The sequence below is a fragment of the Gekko japonicus genome, unplaced genomic scaffold (assembly GCF_001447785.1).
Source record: "Gekko japonicus isolate JY-2015 unplaced genomic scaffold, Gekko_japonicus_V1.1 scaffold18, whole genome shotgun sequence".
Lineage (NCBI taxonomy): Eukaryota > Metazoa > Chordata > Lepidosauria > Squamata > Gekkonidae > Gekko > Gekko japonicus.
Genome location: NW_015170275.1, coordinates 755,351 through 776,201, shown reverse-complemented (window position 1 = coordinate 776,201; position 20,851 = coordinate 755,351). Strand labels below are relative to the sequence as shown.

General features: G+C 41.6%; 1 protein-coding gene across 1 annotated transcript in view; it reads left to right on the top strand.

Annotated features, from left to right (window-relative positions):
• The window catches only part of ACE2 (angiotensin I converting enzyme 2), a 49,396-nt gene that overhangs the window by 12,646 nt on the left and 15,899 nt on the right, over positions 1 to 20,851 (top strand). Inside the window, exons 6-10 of the mRNA XM_015417581.1 lie at positions 2,277 to 2,385; positions 7,161 to 7,258; positions 9,601 to 9,770; positions 11,815 to 12,041; positions 14,032 to 14,176. Of these exons, the coding sequence (XP_015273067.1) occupies positions 2,277 to 2,385; positions 7,161 to 7,258; positions 9,601 to 9,770; positions 11,815 to 12,041; positions 14,032 to 14,176 (749 nt within the window). The remainder of the gene's footprint in view (positions 1 to 2,276; positions 2,386 to 7,160; positions 7,259 to 9,600; positions 9,771 to 11,814; positions 12,042 to 14,031; positions 14,177 to 20,851) is intronic.

The following is a 20,851-nucleotide window of genomic DNA, read 5'->3' as shown; positions in this document are numbered from 1 at the left end:
CTACCTGGCATTACATTTTATGACACACACGGCCCAGCCCAACAAGGTCTCATGTATGTCAGATCTGGCCCTCATGCAAATGAGTTTGACACCCCTGCTTTAGAGTATGGGATTTTGCACGTTTGTTGGAGTCTGGTTCATATTTTACTGCTTCATCCTGAACACTATCAGGCATAAGAAAGACCTGCTCATTACAATTAAATTACCTACTTAATTAGACTGTTGCTGTCCAGAGGGACAAGGACTTTGATCCTATACCTATTCAATTGCAGATAAATCCTGTTGGGTCAAGTCTGGTGGGGCTTGTAGTTCGCATGCTTACAAAACTGTAGCCTGAGGGATCCAAGAGTTGGGGAAAATAGATGGATAAAAAGCTGCACTTTGAATTGAGACACCTCCAAGTCCCACCTCAGGACCCAAGTTACTAAATCATAATAGGAAATTCACCACTCCAACCTTGTTCTGTCTTGTCCAACAGCAAATAAAAACTTTTTACCACCTGCCACCACTAGAGACTTCTGGAAGTATGTTAACTGAACCCCTCTGGGACCAAAACAATCTCTTTAAAGCCTCTTCTTCCATTTAAGAACTCCGGACTTTTCCGGGGCACCTTCCTAGTTTCTAGGGCATCATGGGCCAAGTTAGGCTGACAACAGACTGACCACAAACATACACCAATTTCCTGAAAAGGAAAGTTTAACTCTGCTTGTTATTAAAGACAAGTAAATAGCAAAACAGATAAAGAGCAAAATTGTCTAACCAAAAAAAAAAGGAAACTAAATGGAAGTGAAAACGCTCTTAACTTAGGTATACATCTATCTCCTTGATGCTGAATTCATGAGATATAATAATGTTAAACACTATGAATTTCAGTTTTCATAATTTTGTATTGGTTCTGTCCAGGTGAGTCTTAAAACAGTGTTGCTCTCTCACACGGTTGCATGAAATACAAATTAAGACAAAAGTCCCCTTACCCAAAATTTTCCCCTGGAATTTGTGACATTTCAAGGAAGACTCTCCTCAAAGCCTTGCTTCCCCCCTTTTATATTTACACAAAATACATCCACTTTCACCTGCTGGGAAATTCCTCCTCAGAAGATTGCCATACTCCTAAAAACTGGAACTAGAGAAAATTTCTTCTGCAGCCTTTTACCTACCCAGTGAGATGGTTTTAGGGTAACCTCTGAGTACAGGCAGAATGAACACTGACCCAATCTAGGGATCTGAGGGATTAATTAAAATTCTTCTTTTCTTTTTGTTTGATAATGGCACATGTGAGGCTGATAGTAACTCAAAACAAACAAACTGTTTTATTGTACTTTCGAGGGGAAATGGTCAGATAGGTATCAGGTTTAGGGCTTAAAAGGTGGACAAGCAACAGGAATGAGGTAACTTTGTATAAATATAAACAAAAGATAGTTTGTCATGCACAAGTAGCTGTTTAGTTGTTCAAACAGGTCTTTAAACACTGAGGAAGGAGATTTCTTGGTAGTTTCTGCTTAAATTGCCAAGCATAAGTTTCTTTGTCTCACAGACACTTAAGCTGGTGAAGGCAGGAACATTCACATGTTCCAGTATCCCTTCTTAATCACTTGACAGGGACACCCCCTCCCCTTTTTACTAGGAGCTATTTACATCAGGTTTAAATGGGAATCCTCCTTGATCTTCTCACTCTTAACCTTCCTTCCCAGTCAATTGTTATTTCTTAACTGCCGCTCCTAACTGCCACTCCAAACTGTAAAATTCCATTTTAATCTCCTGTCACTCAAGGTTCTCAGAGCTCTAAATTTTATCAGAGTACTCATGGGGTGAAATTTCACTATAGTAATATCCCAGAATGGTTTATTCATGGACAACTATTAGCCATAATAGCTCCAAGTTCAGAGACAGTCACTTCTGGCTTCAGAGGCTGGGGATGTTGCCTTAACACCTTGTTTTTAAGTGTCCAGGAATTAAACAGTGGCTTAGATAGGCCTTTGGAGTGATCCAGCTGAATGGTTCATGCCTACTGAACTTATATTTTGAGTACAAGAAAGTTCTAGCAAATATAGTGAACGGGAGACAGACTGAGGCTGGATTGGAACTAGGGAGACCCAGGTTCAAATCCCCGCTCAGCTATAAAACTCATTGAGGTGATCTATATGTCAGCCTAACTGGCTTCACTGCATTGATGTGAGGAAAAGTGGGGTACAGATATGACATAAATGTCTTTGATACCCTAGATTTCCCAAAACAAAAATGGAATTGATGTATTTCTCATTTCTAATCTTCTCCAGATAAAACCTTTGTATCAGCAGCTACATGCTTATGTGAGGAGTAATCTCCAGAAAATATATGGCTCACATCGCATTGACTCAAAAGGATGTCTTCCTGCTCATTTGCTTGGTATGAAAATGCAAGTGTCACGCATACCTGTTATGTGTCATGCTGAAAGCAAGATAATGGTTTATGAGCCACAACAGGCTGTTTATATATAATAAGATTATTGCTGTTATTTGTTGTCATTACTGTCCCATCTCACATGTTCTTTCTGCTGAATTTGATCAGGAAAAATCAGGCCCCCCCATCGCAAATAGGATATATAAGAACTGGAAAAGATGGAGAAAAGTACCACCAAAATAAACACCTGCCCATAAGGAAGCTTCAGGGCATTTTCAAGACACAGAAAAAAGGGGAGGGGCTGATAGAGGTTTACAAAACTATGTTTAGGAGGACATTTCCTCCCTGTCCCATAATGCTAGAGTTTGCAGTTTGTTGTGGAAGCTGTTTAGGAGGAAGTTGACAAGGAATCTCAGGGCAAACAAAAGGAAGTACTTTCACATAACAATTTGTGGAACAGACATGGGTAGCTATACAAGTGGACTAGACATATTCATTTATTTTTATTAATGTACGTATTTAAAACATTTCTATGCTACCTTTCTACCCAATACAAGGTCTCCAAAGTGGCAAACATCAGAACATTAAAAATATTTCATGCAGTTTTTTTAAATACAAACAGATAGAGAGATAGAGATAAAATTATTATCAGCCATGATATCTTCATTGACAAGACAGAGATAATGTTGGTTGGGAAGCCTGAGGCTTTGAATGCTATTGTGCTTCTGACTTTTGATAGAGTTCAGTTGACCCTTGCCAACTCAGTTAAAACTCTAGCAGTTATACTGGACCCAGCATTACTGTTGGAGAAGCAAGTTAATGCAGCTGCAAAAATAGCTTTTTACCAATTTAGCTTATCTCAGAAGATGGCACTCTGCTTAGACTCATTCTGTCTAACCACCAGGATCCATGCCATGGCACCATCAAGACTAGACTACTGCAATGTACTCTACATAGCTCTCCCCTTAAAATCAACCTGGGGACTAGCTATGACTGAAACTGAAGATGGCAACAGAACAGCAGTGGCTCACTCAAGGCTCTATTTGTTGATTATTCATACAAAATATTTTCTTTTCTTTTTTTAATACTTGCCCAAATGGGCAAAGTTTATTAGTTTTTAAGAATTACACCAAACAAAACAAAAAAGAGCAATACCTTTTTAAAATATCTAGACATTGTCTCGCTCACAAGATTTTTAGATACATAGTTCCTTTTTCCTCCTTATTTAACTTCTACAACAAATATCATTAATCAAAATTCTATTCCCAATATATAGTTCATTTTTCTATATCCTATCTGCTATATTTCATTTTATCTATGCTACCCTATTATTAGTCAGTTTTATAATCATAAAATAGAAAAGGAAAGAAACAGGTGTTTCAACAGTTTAACAGTTCTAATTTGGTCACATATTTCTTGTATAACAATAATTTGGTCCTTTTAAGATATTCCTTCGCCATACAAAATATTTTCCTTGAACATTGTCAAGTTTTGTGCCAGCAAGATAACATAGGGGAAGATGCACCACTCTGGAATACTTTGAAGACAGCCAAAGGAAGAACCAGCATCAATTAAGCCTATCTGCTAAGTATAAATCACCCTAACTCAGTGGCAAGATAGACTGATTAGAAGCTGTGGAGTTACTTCAGTGACTTCAACTTGTGAGGCAGCAGAAGTGAAAGAAAGATAGATATCCAATAAAAATGGGGAAATAAAAGAGTTCAGAGGGACTCACCAGCCTCTACTCCCAAGTGGGCAAAACAGCTATCTATGGATGACTCGTTTTGGAAAGTATTGGTGAATGAAATATCTTTTACTTCCCCTAATACAAGATCTAAAGTTAGGGAGCACTAAAAGAACAAAATATTCAAATGCCACACCCCTGTGAAAATGATGCAGCAGGGGCTGAAAGGGAGGAAGCTGTTTGCTACTCAGGAGCTAATTTAAAGACCATTAATCTAGACATGGTAAATCTGGGAGAAACTGATCTGCTAAAGATCGCAGGGGACCAATGTTTTCTCACTGCAGACACTGTGGCAGCTATTTTCCAACAACTTAACAAAATCTCAACTAAATTGGATGCCCTAAAAGATGCATTAAATGAATTTGGAAAGCCAGGTGCAATCAGTCAGAGAGTACCGAGCACAATCGTTGCCTCCTCAGCAAAAATGCACCTCTTAAATCTCAAATTAACCAACCAGGGCAGCTAACCACAAGGGCAACAGGCAGTTTAATTCTGCAACACAATCAAATAGTATTGCTAATTGCTTGGAACTCACTAAACCAAAGTCACTGGGTGAACTAAAAGGGAGCAGGGCAGAGATGAGAAGCTAGGCAGAGTATACATATCACTCCAATTCTGCAGTCACTCCATTGGGCAGCCTATCAGTTATGGAACTCAATTCAAGGTATTGGCTTATCCCCCCCCCCCCCCCCCCCCCCTGGAATATACCACAACATGTGCACCTGATATGCTAACTAGTAGGCTGACTTGTAGCCAAATACAGTAGACTTTTATACTACTAGTTATGTTAGCTGAGAAATCTCTTTAAAGCCTGAAGGTAGCTTAATGGAAGATCAAATTAAACTATATAAAACCATGAAAAAGTAGAGTAACAGAACAATCCTACAACGCTTTTCCTGGGAGTAAGCTCCATTGAATAGACCTATTTAGGATTACTGTTCGGAAAGCCACATCCCAGGCCGCATGGCTGCAGGGTTGATCCCGCAGACCCCTCTACCCCCCCAGGGGTTATTCATTGGTGCTTACAAGCCGCTGAACTTTATTTAAACCTAATTCTGCCCTAACAAAGTGATGAACTAGCCCCTAGGCACCAACCCAAGCCAATTCCTCAATCCACTGACCGCTGTGCAAGGTAGGCGAAAAAGACCCCATCTCAATAGCCAATCAGAGAAGGGGACAAAAAATTCCTACCCGGTCCCCCGTTAAATGGGGCAACCAACCTGTGTTTACACTACATACAGGGTGGGTGGGTGGGCTGAGCACGAGGCGACCAACTGATAGGGGAGAGTGGAGCAAGCCTTTAAGATAGCGTAGGCTCCGCTCCCCCTCTTGGAATTTAGGCTGCACCACAGCCCTTCCTTATTCCTCCTCACGAGGAGGCAAACGCAGCCCCCAGGAGGCATGCCGTGGGCTGTCTCCTGTGGGGCCGGATCACATACACAGCCCTTCATGGCCCTGGACCATCCTATCTCAGGGATGCCAGTCCCCAGGTGGGGATGTGGGATCCCCTGAGCCACCCTGTGAGATTTAAAGGGCCCTCTAGCTAATTGGCAGGAGCACGTGGCCCACCAATCAGCTGGAGGGCCCTTTAAATCTTGCAGAAGGGAAGGAGGGGGGCGGCCACAGGAAGCTCAAGTGTGTGGTTTGCTGGGTCCCCAAAGTGATGACCTCACTTCTGTGTGATGTCATCATGCCAACCATGTCAATGCACAAGGAATGCCCCCCAAAGTCACCCACCAGCGGAGAAGAAGGACCTGGCAACCCTGTCCTATCTGCAAGAGAACGTCTCAGTCTACATTATGGCACAACTTCGCTCATCTGAGCACAGCCTTCTGCAGGTGCCACCCTACAAATGAGGGAGATCAATGACTGCCCGTAAAAGTGTCTTCTCTGTAGTGGCCCCCATCCTGTGGAGTGGCCTGCCAGAGGGGGGTCAGGGAGGCTCCCATACGCCTGGCATTTTGCAAACTATGTAAAACGGAACTGTTCAGGAGGGCATTTTATAATAGGTTGCTCCAGGAAAATGCACTGTGTTTCTGCTTATGTGATATAATGTTCTGCATTAATACGTCATATTTAATACTTACGCTTTGCTCAGATGACAGCTTTGTTTCAAATTTCTGCAGTGCTAGTTGTGTATCACATGTATCATCCTATTGGTTACATTGAAGTACATTGTATAATCCACCTTGCGTCTCAGTGAGAAAGACAGATTATAAATAATGTTAAAAAAGATTAAAATGGAAGCTTCATGTTCAGAATGTGTATACCTCTGAATACTGAGAACCCCTGGGCAAGAGCAGAGGAGGCTTTGCCCTTTCTGGCCCTGCTTTCAGGTCTTCATAGGCATTACTTGGCCACTGTTGGAGAGAACATAGTGGACTAGGTTGACCATTGACCTGATCCAGTGGGGCCCTTTCTACTTCCTTATGCAGAGCAAGTTATTGTCTCCAACATACATCAATTTAAACCTGGAAATAATCAGAGGCTTTGCAAAAGTAATATGAAACCAGGGGGGGGGGAGAAAAAGAGAGAGAGAGAGAGAGAGAGAGGGAGAGAGAGGGAGAGAGAGAGAGAGAGAGCTGTTCCATTGTGGAAATAGACTTCTGCAGAAAAACAAATTGTTCATTGGGAGTTCTATGAATGGAGTTCCCAGCAATTCTTTTATCTGAAAAGCAGAAAACCAGCACCCACTGCTGACTGAAGAGAAGAAAGTTTAAGCTTTCCATCCTGCATCGTTATCCCATCGTGAAATGGTTCTAGGAATCTGTGATTTGCCTTGTTGGGGCAAAAGTACAAGCACCTGTTTCAGTACCTGTATGTTTACTCCACTGGGGCAAATATTTGGCAGGGGAAGACCCTTCTCTTCATACCACTGTCCCTACTGGATTTGGACCCCTGGGTGTCTGATTTTTAGAAAAATAAAACTACCAAGACTACAGTTCACAGAATTTCCAGCATCTTAGGCGGATGTATAAAAATAGTGAATACTATTAATTTTGTACTTACTTGTAATTCTACCTTCTTGCTTTTGAAGGTGACATGTGGGGTAGATTTTGGACAAATTTATATCCTTTAATGATTCCCTATCCAAATAAACCAAATATTGATGTGTCTTCTGCAATGGTTGAGAAGGTAAGTCATGAACATGGGTACAAAGGGTCAACAGAAGACTTAGGTAGATAATGCTTTCCCAGCCAAAAGGCCGAGAAGCACAGATGCAATCAACTTTTTCTGTCTATCAAATCTTGAGACGGCATGTCTTTTTGGCGGGCAATCTCCAGGGCATTAAATAACAATCTCATACCAGAATCCTGCATTTCTCCCCAAATATGGGTTGAGCATTTTTCTACATTCTTTAATTCCCATACTGTTTCCCTGTCTGGCACTGATGAGATGATTCCTCCTAGTATTCCCAGATGGCCTCCAGTAGATACTGATGAAATCACAGAATTAATAACTAACTTGAAATCCGGCAGGGCCCCTGGCCCAGACAGACTTCCCGTTGAACGCTTCAAGAACTTTGCTGATTGGTGGATCCCTTTATTGGCTAAGCTATTTACATCAATTGATCACTATGGTATTTTTTCAAATTCATGGCTAAACTTAATCATAATTTCAATCTACAAGAAGGGTGATCCTAATTTACCCAAAAACTTTCACCCTATCAATCTTCTATCAGTTGTTGGGAAATTATATGTGAAATACCTAGAACATCATTTACTCGACTGGGTTCAATCTAATGCCATTATAGGGCCAGAACAAATTGGCTTCTCTAAAAATAAATCAACATTAGACCATTGTCTGATTCTGCCCACCCTAGCCAGAAAATATATGAAACTAGGCAATAAAAAACTCTTTGTAGCCTTCATTGACTTAAAGAGCGCTTTTGATGCAGTCTCAAGAGAAAAACTATGGGATAAATTGTTCAAACTAGGAATTTACTTGCGTCTCCTATTTCTTTTTAAAAAAACATCAACCAACTACAGAAAGCCACAACGAGTCAAGTTAAGTACTCTCCAAACAGGAGGCTGCCCAATAAAATTCCATCTATGAAAGGCGTTAAACAAGGGTGTTTGGAATCACTATTTGGCTCACTGTTTTTAACTGTGATCTGGAGAGCATCCAAGCGATCTTTCTTAGACTAATAATCGGTGTCCCCAAATGTGTGCCTTACTCTGCAATCAGCTCTGAAGTTTGCCAAAATTTAATTGAGACCAAGGCCTGGATCTCAACAATACGCTACTGGCTTAGGCTCTACTTGAGAGCGGAATCGGGCTCTCTCTTATCCTTTTCGTTAAAATAACTGCATAATTCCTCCTGGGACTCCATTATTATACCTAAACTAACTCAACTTGGTGTTCCTCTTGAAAACTTAGCTTTAACTAATGAAACCCATATTTTTAAACTAATCAAACAATGATTTTTAGATATTGATTTACAAAAGTTACATCCTACCCAACCTCACATCTGTTCCCCTGCTATGCTTGGTCTCACTAACCACTCAGGTAAGATGCCTCAATATTTCTATTATCTTGATATCCTCATCGCAGAGCCTTTCTTCTGGCCAGGGTTAACACATTTCCTTCTAGAATACTCTATGGTAGATTCCATCAAATCCCAAGACAAGAATGGCTGTGTCCTTGTGGTTTTAATTTCCTGGACACAATTGAGCATATAATGGTTGAATGATTTCATGGTTTTATGGATTTCATGATTTACCGCATGAAAAATTGCTTTTAACTTGGCTTCATCCTAAATGTTATTTGAGTAATAAGTCAAAATGCCAATTTCTTTTGAATGACTTGGTCCCTGAGATGATGTTGCCAAATTTCTTATAGAAGTTCTTAAAGTACAAAATTTAGATAGTACAATTCTTGACAATATTCAATTTATATGGAATCTTAGACCTTAATTTTTATTGTACAATGTTCTAATTTGTTTTATGACTGATGATATGCCAATAAAGGTCTATGAATAAATGAATGAAAAGGTTCCACAGAATAAAAAATTTTTCTGTAGTTATTCCTAATGATTCCTTAATTCTAATAGTTCTCTGAAAGCTTTCCTTTAGGACTGTGCACAGTAGCTAATATTTCATCTATAATAGCTTAGCCAGCTACGTTCAGAAAATACCATCCAATTGTATTTCTACTTTTCTGTTCTACCCCCTTTTTTAAACTAGCCATGTCATGATTTCTGTTTTATTTAGAATCTTACCCCACAATTCTGACTTTTTGACTTTTAAAGAAAGACCTGGGGCAAAAATACAAGTATTGCAACTCATATAGCATTTTAGCTCAACAGATTACCTCAGCAAGAGAAATGGCTTTTAGGTTAACTGAACCCAGTTGAACTATTGAAGTGTAGTAAAAACTAAAAATAACAAAAGAAGTGCATGAAACTAAATACTCATAACAGAGTTTTGAGGATCTAGTAAGAACATGACTAATGAATACGGAAAAACTCTTTTTCAGAACTGGAATGTAACAGCTATATTTAAAGCTGCTGAGAAGTTTTTTGTCTCAGTTGGCCTCTACAACATGACAGAGGGCTTCTGGGAAAATTCTATGCTTGTAGAACCTAACGATGGCAGGAAAGTTGTCTGTCATCCCACTGCCTGGGATATGGGAAAAGGAGACTACAGGTACTGAAAACTCTATGACTGTTTCTACCCCTTTCCTTAAAATATTTGTTAGCCACTCCAAAATCATGAAAACAAACACTTTTAATAGGAGTGGAATGCTCAAACAGAAACACTAATTCCTGATCTGAAAGTTCTTCTTCAGTGCTTGTGTGTGTGTGTGTGTGAGAGAGAGTGCATTTGAAGAACCAGTATGCTGAGAGACAGGAGTTTTGTGTTTGAAGGGAAGATATAGGTTCAATTATACATTTAGCCATCAAGTTTATTCTGTTAAAATCACTACAGACTGGATTCAAAAGTGCCTTTGTGAAAGGGTTTTTTGTATGATTTCCTACTCAGGCTGGATTTCTCTTAAATTGCTTTAGTGTGATTCCTGAGAATCCCACAGGAGCATCTTTTTTGGTGGTGCAGAGTGGGAGTTCTGCACACAGTTTTTTTAATCCAGTCCTGTACGTCAGAAAAATAGCCTATCTCAAAAGGTTGTTTGGAGTGTGATAGCTGGATGGATGGATGGATGGATGGATGGATGGATGGATGGATGGAAGGATGGATAGATAGATAGATAGATAGATAGATAGATAGATAGATAGATAGATAGATAGATAGATAGATAATAGATCTGCACAGACTTCCTGAGGAGAGGTGTAAAATTTCTCACTAACAAAAATATTTCCCATACAAACACAATTCCAGGCATGCAATAAGTTTGGAGGCAAATTAGAGTATGTCAGCAAAAAAAGAGGACTGCTTTTTTAAAAAAGTTGCTCAAGTCTTCTGGGCAGTCATAATCAGAGATGCTTTACGCACCGACTAGTTCAGCTGACAACATCTTCACCGGTCACAAATATGCAAGCTCTTTAAATGTCTTCAAATGAATTTGGATGTGTTCATTTCATGTGATTACACTACTTTCTCATGCATGTGGGAAAGCATAGTGCTCGTTGCCAATGTCATCTGAACTGCTTGGTGCAATCACCATTTTTTTACACCATTGCATTATTCCTATCGTTAGGCAATATTCTCAGTGGCATAGTGTAATTAGCTCAAACTAAAAAGGGGCGGGGGCAGTACACTTCCCCAGTGTAAGTAAACAGAGGGAGAAGAACTATCATGTCACCAATTACAATACAGTTTTGCAACAGGTGATGCCCCCTCCTTCATCTGCCAAAAGGCACATGTTAGAAGAAAAATATTCTGTTTTAATGTCGATTTACAGTACAATCCTAAAGAGAGTTACTCCCATTTAAGCCTATTCATTTCAATGGGCTTAGACTGGAGTAACTCTCATTAGGATTGCACTGTTAATGTTTAGGTTTCTGTCAGTACAATCCTATGCAGAGTTACACCTTTCTAATCCTCTGCAGGGTGACACCCTTCTAATTCCATTGAAGTAAATAGGCTTAGAAAGGCATAACTCTGCTTAGGGTTGCACTGCCAGTGTACTGTCAGTGTTTGTTCTATATTATCATTAATCCATTTTCCACCCTGTTTAATGACATCCACACAAGTATGTTCCTGTAATTTTTATTTTTAGTTTAACAAATTAGCAATATTACATCATGACACCAGGAATATTTCCTAATGACAGAAATAGTGCAGTGGTGTAATAAAGGTAAAGGTTCCCTTGCTCGAAAGCCAGTCGAATCCGACTCTAGGGTTGCGGTGCTCATCTCCGTTTCAAAGCCGAAGAGCCAGCGCTGTCCGAAGACGTTTCCGTGGTCATGTGGCCGGCATGACTAAACACCAAGGTGTAATAGCTGCAATTTAAAACAAAAGATTAAAAATGGCAACTCCAGTAAGCAATAATTGAAGATACAATGGCCTGGCCATGTAGAATAAATGGCTACTGCATAGGCTCAAAGCTGCTTGATGTGAACTTCAATAATAATTGTCATGGAGAGCCAGCCAAGAGCTTGTCTCACATCAGATTGCACGAGTGAAACGAGGTCCGTTCTCTGGGTGGTCTCATTCATGTCAAAGTTCACAGTATGTGTAGTTGTGACTCACACAGTACCAATAGTCTTTGCTCAATTGCATTTGACTGTAGGATCAAGATGTGCACCAAAGTGACTATGGATGACTTCCTGGTAGCACACCATGAGATGGGGCACATTGAATACGATATGGCCTATGCCCACCTTCCTTATCTGCTAAGAAGTGGTGCCAATGAAGGATTCCATGAAGCCATAGGAGAGATCATGTCACTTTCTGCAGCCACTCCAAACCATTTGAAATCCCTTGGTCTTTTGGATCCTAACTTCCAGGAAGATGATGGTGAGAAATATGGAAAGGTCAATGGATTAAAACATACACCAGAAGGCTAGAAAGGTGCAATCACATTTCTGAGTTCTAATTCTTAAATCTAAAGCTGCAGTCTTTAGTCAAGTAGATTGAGTGACATTTCACCCCTTGTTAATTGGGCAGATTTTTATAAAATATCTATCTTTATACCATATACAGAAGCCATGAGTGAAGGCTTCATCTGACTCTTTCTCAGTCACATGGGAAGGAATGACTCTTATAAATCTTGGCTGATGTAATATATAAGTACATAATCTGAGAACGAAGAAAACTTTTTTTTAGAACTCCTGTTTTTAATATGCAGGTTTCTCCAGATTTAGTTGACAAAGGAAAGTTCAGGAGATCATCTTAATATTTATTTACTTAATTTACACCTGGTGTTTCTTCCCAGTGGGGACCCAAAGAAGCTTACATTGTTCTGCTCTTCTCCATTTTATCTTCACAACAACCCTGTGAGGTAGGTTAGGTTGAGAGTATTTGTCTGGCTCAAAGTTATCTAGCAAGTTTCCATGTCACAGTGGGGATCTGAACCTGGGGCTCCCAAATCATAGTTTGACACACTAACCAGTACACCACACTAGCTTTCAGCTCCCAAGATCTCCTGTTCTTCACAGGTAATGCACAAGCTTACCCACAGAGATCCAAAGTCTAGCCTCCTATGCCAATTGTTAATGATATCAGCTATTGCTGGGAGCTAAGAAGCAGGACAAGGCAATAGGTAGATGTTACTGTATTGGATGTAATATGGAGCCATTTTTTCCAGAGAAAAGATCAGTGCATGGTGCTAACAGTGCCACCTTAAGAAGAATTATACTCTTCAAGGCCATTGACATCAAAACTCACCAGGCCTGAGCAGAGACATTGGTGTGGGGGGGGCATAATTCCAGGGGCCTTGTTTTCCTAGGTTCTCGTGGAACTAGGCAAAGTATGCAATTTGTTTTTATATGCTGTTTGGTAGACCTTGGATGAAGTGAGGAGGAGTCCAGATGAAGTCTTTGTGTGGGGGCCTGCTAGGCCTCTCAGTACACTTGAAATTCAAGACATGCAGTTCTGAATAAAAAATACCAGTAAGATGTTCTGACTGGAAATCGTTAACTGTGTTATATGGATGACTTCCTGACATGTGGCACGGTATAGCCTGGTCTCTTCAGATCTTGGAAGCTAAGCAAGGTCGATACTCAGATGGGAGACCACTAAGCAAGACTCTGCAGAGGAAGGCAATAGCAAATCACCTCTGCTTCTCACTTGCTTTGAAAGCCCCTTGCTGGAGTCACTGGAGCTGCAGCTTAATGGCACATACGCATGTAATATCATAAGGACTGCAGTGTTTGTAAAATCTAGGCATCTTTCAAATCATGACACTTGCAGTGTCTAAATGACTAGTCCAAATTCTAATGGTACAGACCTCTAAGACATTCAGCACTAAAGTTTCTAGCTCTGTTCAGACCACCTAAACCAGTGGTGGCGAACCTATGGCATGGGTGCCAGAGGTGGCACTCAGAGCCCTCTCTGTGGGCACGCGTGCCATCGCCCCAGCCAGGCCCAGACCATCATTAAAGTGTCGAATTCTCTGCCAAATAGTTTTAAGTAAATGAAAGCATTTGGGATTGCTTTCCTTACTTTGTTTGGATCATCTTAAGTTAATGTATGAGTTGTTTTTTCTAAAGTAAAACCTCAGTATTCAGGTTAAATTGCCGTGTTGGCACTTTGTGATAAATAAGTGGGTTTTCTAAAAGGTTCGCCATCACTGACCTAAACTGTTAGCAGTCAATGCATTACAATGCAGACACTTTAGGAACCAGTTAGGGTCTGTATAAAGCTTGTGGGGAAAAGGGAAGGAAGACTTTATAACTTTACCAATTCTTTGTTGCAAGGCCAAAATTGCAAAAAACAACAACAACAGAACCCTTAGAACTGTACAACTAAAAATATTTACTCTGTCATTTTGCTTTGCTTTTTACAGAAACGAAGATCAATTTCCTTCTCAAACAGGCCCTCACTATTGTTGGAACTATGCCTTTCACATACATGCTAGAGAAATGGCGGTGGATGGTGTTTGCTGGTACGATCTCAAAAGAACAATGGATGAGAAAATGGTGGGAAATGAAGTGAGTAAAGGAAATGACTGGGAGGGAAGGTGGCATGATATAGCCCACTCTTGTTAGATCTCAGAAGCTAACAGGGTCAGTGCTTGGATAGGGGACCACCAAGGAACACTCTTCGGAGGAGGAGGAGGAGGAGGAAGAAGAGGAGGAGAAGGAGATTGGGTTTATACCCCACCCTTCACTTGGAGTCTCAGAGTGGCTTACAAACTCCCTTCCCTTCCCCTCCCCACAACAGGCACCCTGTGAGGTAGGTGGGGCTGAGAGCGCTCTGACAGAAACTGCTCTTTTCAAGAACACCTCTGACATAACTATGGCTTGTCCAAAGCCATCCAGTAGCTGTGAGTAGAGGAGTGGGGAATCAAACCCGGTTCTCCCAGATTAGAATCCACACACGTTGCCCCTACACCAAATGACAATGGCAAACCACCTCTCCTTCTCACTTGCCTTGAACAACAACAGTTTGCAAGTAAACCTATGTTACAAAGTTAGAAATGAAAGAATATGCAGAACGCAAAATCAGAGGCACTTTCTTGATTTAAGTGCACAGAACGGGAATTGGGAAAATGATTTCACTAAAAGAGGATTTGGGTTGGCAGTTTATATAAGATCAGAGGTCATTTCGGGGGGATCGCGAGGGATCGCAGTTCCCCCGGGTGAGGTACGGGGGGCGGGGCACATGACGAAGCCCCACCCCCTGCTTTCGGCCGCCCCGCTTCCAGCCCTCATTCAGCCAGGAGGAGGCAGGAGAAGAGGGAGGGTAAGTTGCTTCCTCCCTGCCTCTCCCCACCCCTGCCTGCCTGGGGCCAGGGAGGGCCTTTGCGGGGCTTCCTTGCACTCCCACCAGCCTTGCAGGTCCACCGCCGGGCCCCTCATGGGGCTCGGTAGTGGAGCTGCAAGGCCGGCGGCGGCAGCCGGGACCGTTGGGGGCGGGGTGTGTGGCCTTATGACACACTTCTGGTGATGTCAGGGGGTGTGGCCTTATGACACACTTCCAGTGATGTCAGGGGGTGTGGCATATGCTAATGTGTTATGCTAATGAGTTCCCCTAGCTCTTTTTCTACGAAATGACCCCTGTATAAGATAAATGAAATACAGCAAAATTAAGTTGTTTTAGGGAAAGTGCCATCTCCTCTCTCTACCCAAGGAGCAGAATTTGGGGAGCTATTTCAGACTGATGTGAAAGTGGGGAATCAGCTTCCATGAGCACACTCCATCCTTGCACCTGTAGAAATGCAGCACTGGATCCCCCCCAACATTTCAACTGACATAATCAGTTCCATTTTTGCAGTGATTTGAACTGTACAGTTTAGATAACGTGAACTAAACAAAGCAACATCATCTCCTACATCATCAGATTTTATTTGTTTTGCAAGTGCATTCTCCGCATGAGCAAATGCTTCGGCTTATCCTACTGTAGGTAGTCCTTATCAACCTTAAGCTTATTAAAAATGTATTTCCTGTATGCAACAGACACTGGCAAGGCAATGAACATTCTTGACCAAATTGTTATTTTCGGAAACATAGCTCCTCCAGGAGTGCACAGATTTGTGTCTTTCCTGATTATGTAAACCAGTTCTTCTAACAGTTTATCCCTGTTCATGTCTCATGGACATCTGGCGAACAGAGATGCTGCCCTTCTTTGCATTTTCTTCATTAGGGGTGGGCATGAACCAGCTAATGAACTAAAGTACTTGATGAATTTTGGCCGGTTCATGGTGCACAAAGTGAAGTTTGTGGCAGGACAACCAGCATGAACTGTTCACAAATTTTCCAACTGCTTATGCAGGGGTTTTTGATACATATCCAGACAGACTGTCTCCACTCAATCTAAATGTTTTCCAAATTTCAAATCGACAGGGTGGTCAGTTTCAAACTAGTCAGTTTCAAGAGGGTTCCCCATTCACTTGCGGTCCTTTGTGTTCCCTTCCCATTTTCTTGCACTGAGCTTGCAAAATCCCCCCTTGTTTGGATCTGTTGTGACTTTCTGCTTTGAGAGCAGTCCTTTTAAGATTGCAATGCCAGTGGCACTGGGTTCTGCTGGGCATTCTGCATATTATAACTGGTTGTATTGGGCTTGCAAAATCCCTCCCCTTGCTTGGATTTCTTGTGACTCTGCTTTGAGATCAGTCCTTTTAAGCTTACAGTGCCCACAGTAGCACTGGGTTCTGCTGGGCATTCTGTACACTGAACTGGTTGTGCTGAGCTTGTGACTCTTCCATCCCTTGCTTGGAATGTGATTCCGTACTTCACATCCGTTCTGTTGAGCAAGCATTGTCATAACAGCAATGGATTCTGTTAGGCACTATTCGATTGCACTGATACTGCTGTGCACTCCGTTGATTGCACTGGTTCTGCTGGGTTGCAAAAATGCCCCCCCTTCTGTTTCTGCAGAGATTCTCTGGCTTGTTGGGTTTGCACTGCCACAGTGGCACTGGTTCTGCTGGGCTTGCAAAAATGCCCCCCACCTTCAGTTTCTACTGTAGAGATTCTCAGGGACTTTGATTCTGTTCTGCTGGGCTTCTATTCCACTTGCTTTTTTGGCTGGTTCCCCCCCCCCTCTATTGGAAACAACGGAAGATGAGGGAACCTTCTCTGGGGGTTCCATAATTCAGACCCCATAAATCCAATCCTCACCAAACTTGGAGGACAGGTAGAGTAGAGTCAGCTGGAGAGCCCATGTGAGTTGGTGTCTCTAGCTGGCACCGGATCCATTCTATACATTCCTGAACCTCCTGAACCTGTGCTTGTCATTTCCCCAGAAAGCACTTTCCTGGGGGCACCTACTTTGGGAGGGGCGTAACTCGGATCCCGTAAATCCAATCCTCACTGAACTTTGAGGGCAGGTAGAGGAAAGTCAGCCGGATATCTCTTGTGAGGTTGGTGCATGCCCCGGGGGGGGGGGAGGCATTCTACCACATCATGAACCAAACTGGTTCATTTAGCCCCTAAAAGTTCATGACAGCTTGTAGTTCACAAACCAGACATGCCACGGACCGAACTGCATTGTCCCAGTTCATGCCCATCTCTATTCTTCATTCTCTGCAAAAGCTAGAGAATCAAGAATGGGTGAGAAGTTTCCATGTTGTCTTGGCTATGGTGTGGAAAGCTCAGTGAGGCATATCCATGGCTGTGATGAATGCTTCCGTCCTGAATTTATCTTCAAGGGAACACATATCTAATGTTCTGTATTCGCTTTCATTGTGGAAACATTTCTTCCTTTGAATTCTTCTCTGTGTTCTCTTAATTTAAATGGTAAGGCCTAGTCCCTCAGTGATGACCTTAGCTTCTGTGAATAAACTTGGCCAGGAACCATCCCACAGATACATTTCTTCCAGGAAACTCCTGACATGTTGCACCCGTACTTCACTGCTGTGCTTGGATCCCTTGCTTCAGATATCTCACAACACACAGTAGTCAGGAGGATGAATTCATAGGATAGTGAGATCTGAAACATCAGCCTGAACTTCTGTGGTTGAGTTGTTCTTCCTCAGTTTTGAATAAAGAATCTTGCACCCCTTTATGATATTTGACAAGGGGATAAATAACTGATTCTCAAGATCCATGTAGTTGTTGACAGGGAAAGAAGAGAGAGTCCTGCAGCTTCCTGATTTTTTTCCCATCTTACAAGATTGCATGACAATTCAGTGTACATTTCCAAAACACTTTTTCACCTCTGTTTTCTTTTCCATAGCATGGGTACCACACAGGTGCCTAAAGTGTGCATGCTGCAGGATGAATGCAATGCCTAAGGACTTTCATCTTGTATCCTAGTTTTCTTACTCTTATATTTCCTGTATACATATTTGAAGCCCTATCATCCCCTTGGCCTATAGAATTCCCTAACTCCATCTTACACTCAATACTTACTTTCGCCTTTCTTTTTATCACTGTCCAGCATGTTCAGAAATTGTTCATGCACCTCTTGTTTCATCTTTATCATATACATATCCTTGATAAATACCAACTGCTCAGTGTGTGAAACATTAGGAGACCCACCTGTGATGATTCTATAGAAGTGAGGATTTATCACTTCCTCAAGAACTGCATTTAGTACTTTTTTGGCACACACCTCCAATTACTCATTCTGACTTCACCAGAACATGTAATGTATGCTTAAATTTTCTCCCGTCATTTGATGCTCCATAACTGATTCAAGGTGGCAGTTCAGATCATATTTTTATTGTTCTATTCAGTGTTTTGTACATTTGTTTTAAAAAGTGCCAGTACTCGTATATAAGGTTGTGCCAATTTCCAACAGTTCCCCCCTCAGGACTTGGGAGAGTCCCCCCCCCCAAAGTGCAGGTACTCAGTACTAGTGAGTACTATCAGGGGGAAGCCTTGTTTCTACTTTATGGTAAAAAGGAACATCCTACAGTCATAGAGTAGAATGTGATCTCTGGAATGGCAAATTTCACTCAGTCAGAATCTGTGCCACTTTTCCTTCTATGAAACTATACTTTCTTCAAGTAATGGTTCTTTTCCCATTAACAGCATTTTCAAGATCTTTACAGAGTAAATAATTTTGCAGTCAATCAGAACCTGCCTTCCAGTCTTTACTTTATCATACTATTTTATCCAGTTACAGTTCATACTCCTAAGGTAGAATCTGGAATGCTGCAAAGCTTGATTTCTTTTCTTTTCTTTTTAATCTCTTAAGAGACACCATAGAGAACCTTGTGGTTGCAAGTGAACCAGTCCCTTTTCACACTCTTGACAATGGGCAGAGTCATGCAGAAAACAAATGTAGGGAGTAAATTTTTGGAGGAAGCTTGCTGGTTTGGGTAGTAAACACTTGCACACCATTAGTTCCCTTTACAATCTGCTGAGATGCTGCCAGTTGATTAGGTCATTAGAGAACATTTCCAGGTGAAGTTCAAGAACAGATCCAGAGACCAGATCACCTTTTTTGTCATCTGATACCATGTCACTAGCTTGTGCCACTTCCTGACCCATTTTAACATTATTCTGCTGCATCAATGCTTGCCTCCTTTGTGGCATTTTCATAATTCCCTGCAAGCAATATGCCACCTACCACATCTATTCCATTTTGAACTTCCTTATTTGCCATCCAAACTGGCCTGGTGTCTGGCTTCCTATGATAACCCAGCTCCGTTCCCTCACCGACTCTTCAGATTTCAGAAGGCAGGGATACTCTAGCAAGTACCCAAATTCTTTCTCTGAACACACCAGGGATCACTCCACTCTTTAGAGCTATCTCCCTTATCAACTGGGCAGGGAATTTCTTCTCCCTAACTAGAAGATCTATCTTTTTTCCTGGCTCAAATCGGGGTCTTCACTGGTCCACCCACTCCTCCTTGCCAGCCTTCCCAGTCCTCAGTCAGATTTAAACTGGTCTCAGTCAGTACTAAACTCTTCTAAGTCAGAGCTAAACTGTTCCAGTTGTCAATCAGAGCTAAATACAAACTGAATTCTCTTCAACAGTCAGTTCCCAAATCTTTCTGCTAAAGTGATTTATTTATTTATTTTAATTTATATTTACATTTATACCCCACCCACCCTGTAAACAGACTCTGGGCTGTTTACAGAAGACGGCCAACAGGCCGATAAAAATAAAACAATAAAAATATTAAAATCCCTTAAAAACAATATTAATAGTAAAGTGCTCACTACATCAGAGTAACCTTAAGATGAATGGTTTGTGTCTGCCTTCTGTCTTCGGGACTTAAAATCAGTCCTACAGTCCAGATGTTCGCCGGTGAGGCTCAGAGTGGGCCAGTCCGATATTCCGGATTGATGGTAACTGTGGTGGCGGCTCCTATTTGAAAGCCTGGTGGAAGAGCTCCGTCTTGCAGGCCCTGCGGAACTGTGAGAGGTCCTGAAGAGCCCTGATCTCATCTGGGAGTTTGTTCCACCAGTAAGGAGTTGCCACCGAAAACACCCTGGCCCTGGTAATGGCAAGTCTCGCCTCCTTGAGGCCCGGGATAGCTAGACGTTGTTGGGCCCCAGACCGTAGTGCTCTCTGGGGCACAAATGGGGAAAGGCAGTCCCTCATTGTGATGCTAACCAATTAAATCCCTTTGAGCGCCCTTTCACTCAAGGCTCTCTAACTCTGTGAGGCATTGACCCTTCACAGTCCATTGCATGTTTATACAGCACATAAACTTTTAAAGTGTAGTCCATCACACTTCCCTATTCATATCAAGGGTTTCCCCACCCTTTTTTCTTTTTTGGTCTCCTTTCATTTCTCTGCCCTGCACTGATAGTGCTTTATTTATTTTATGGGGTTAAGGGAATAGTAATAGTATTCTTTTGTTGGAATGGTAACTTTCAGGTCAATAGCAGAAGGTCCTGTCACTGACTACACCTCCTGGTAATCTTTGTATTTGCCATTACTGCATATAAATTGTTTTTCTTTTCCGTATGTATCCAACTGATATCTGTGCTTACTGGGACACAGTTCATACATCTCAAAAAGTGGGCTGTAGTCTGCAAAAGATTATGCCACAATTAGTCTTTAAGGTCTTTTGTTTTTGTTGTAACAATCTCAGGTTTTAAATATATAGATATTTGTGAGACTGCATATTTATTTGAACTATTCTGGGAAAGAAAACTGGAAAATCACATCTGATATACAAATATTTCATTGTATAGATGTCACAGATTTGGGATAATCAGGGATGATTGGTGAATGCAGCAATTTCCTTTTCTAGAGCTAAT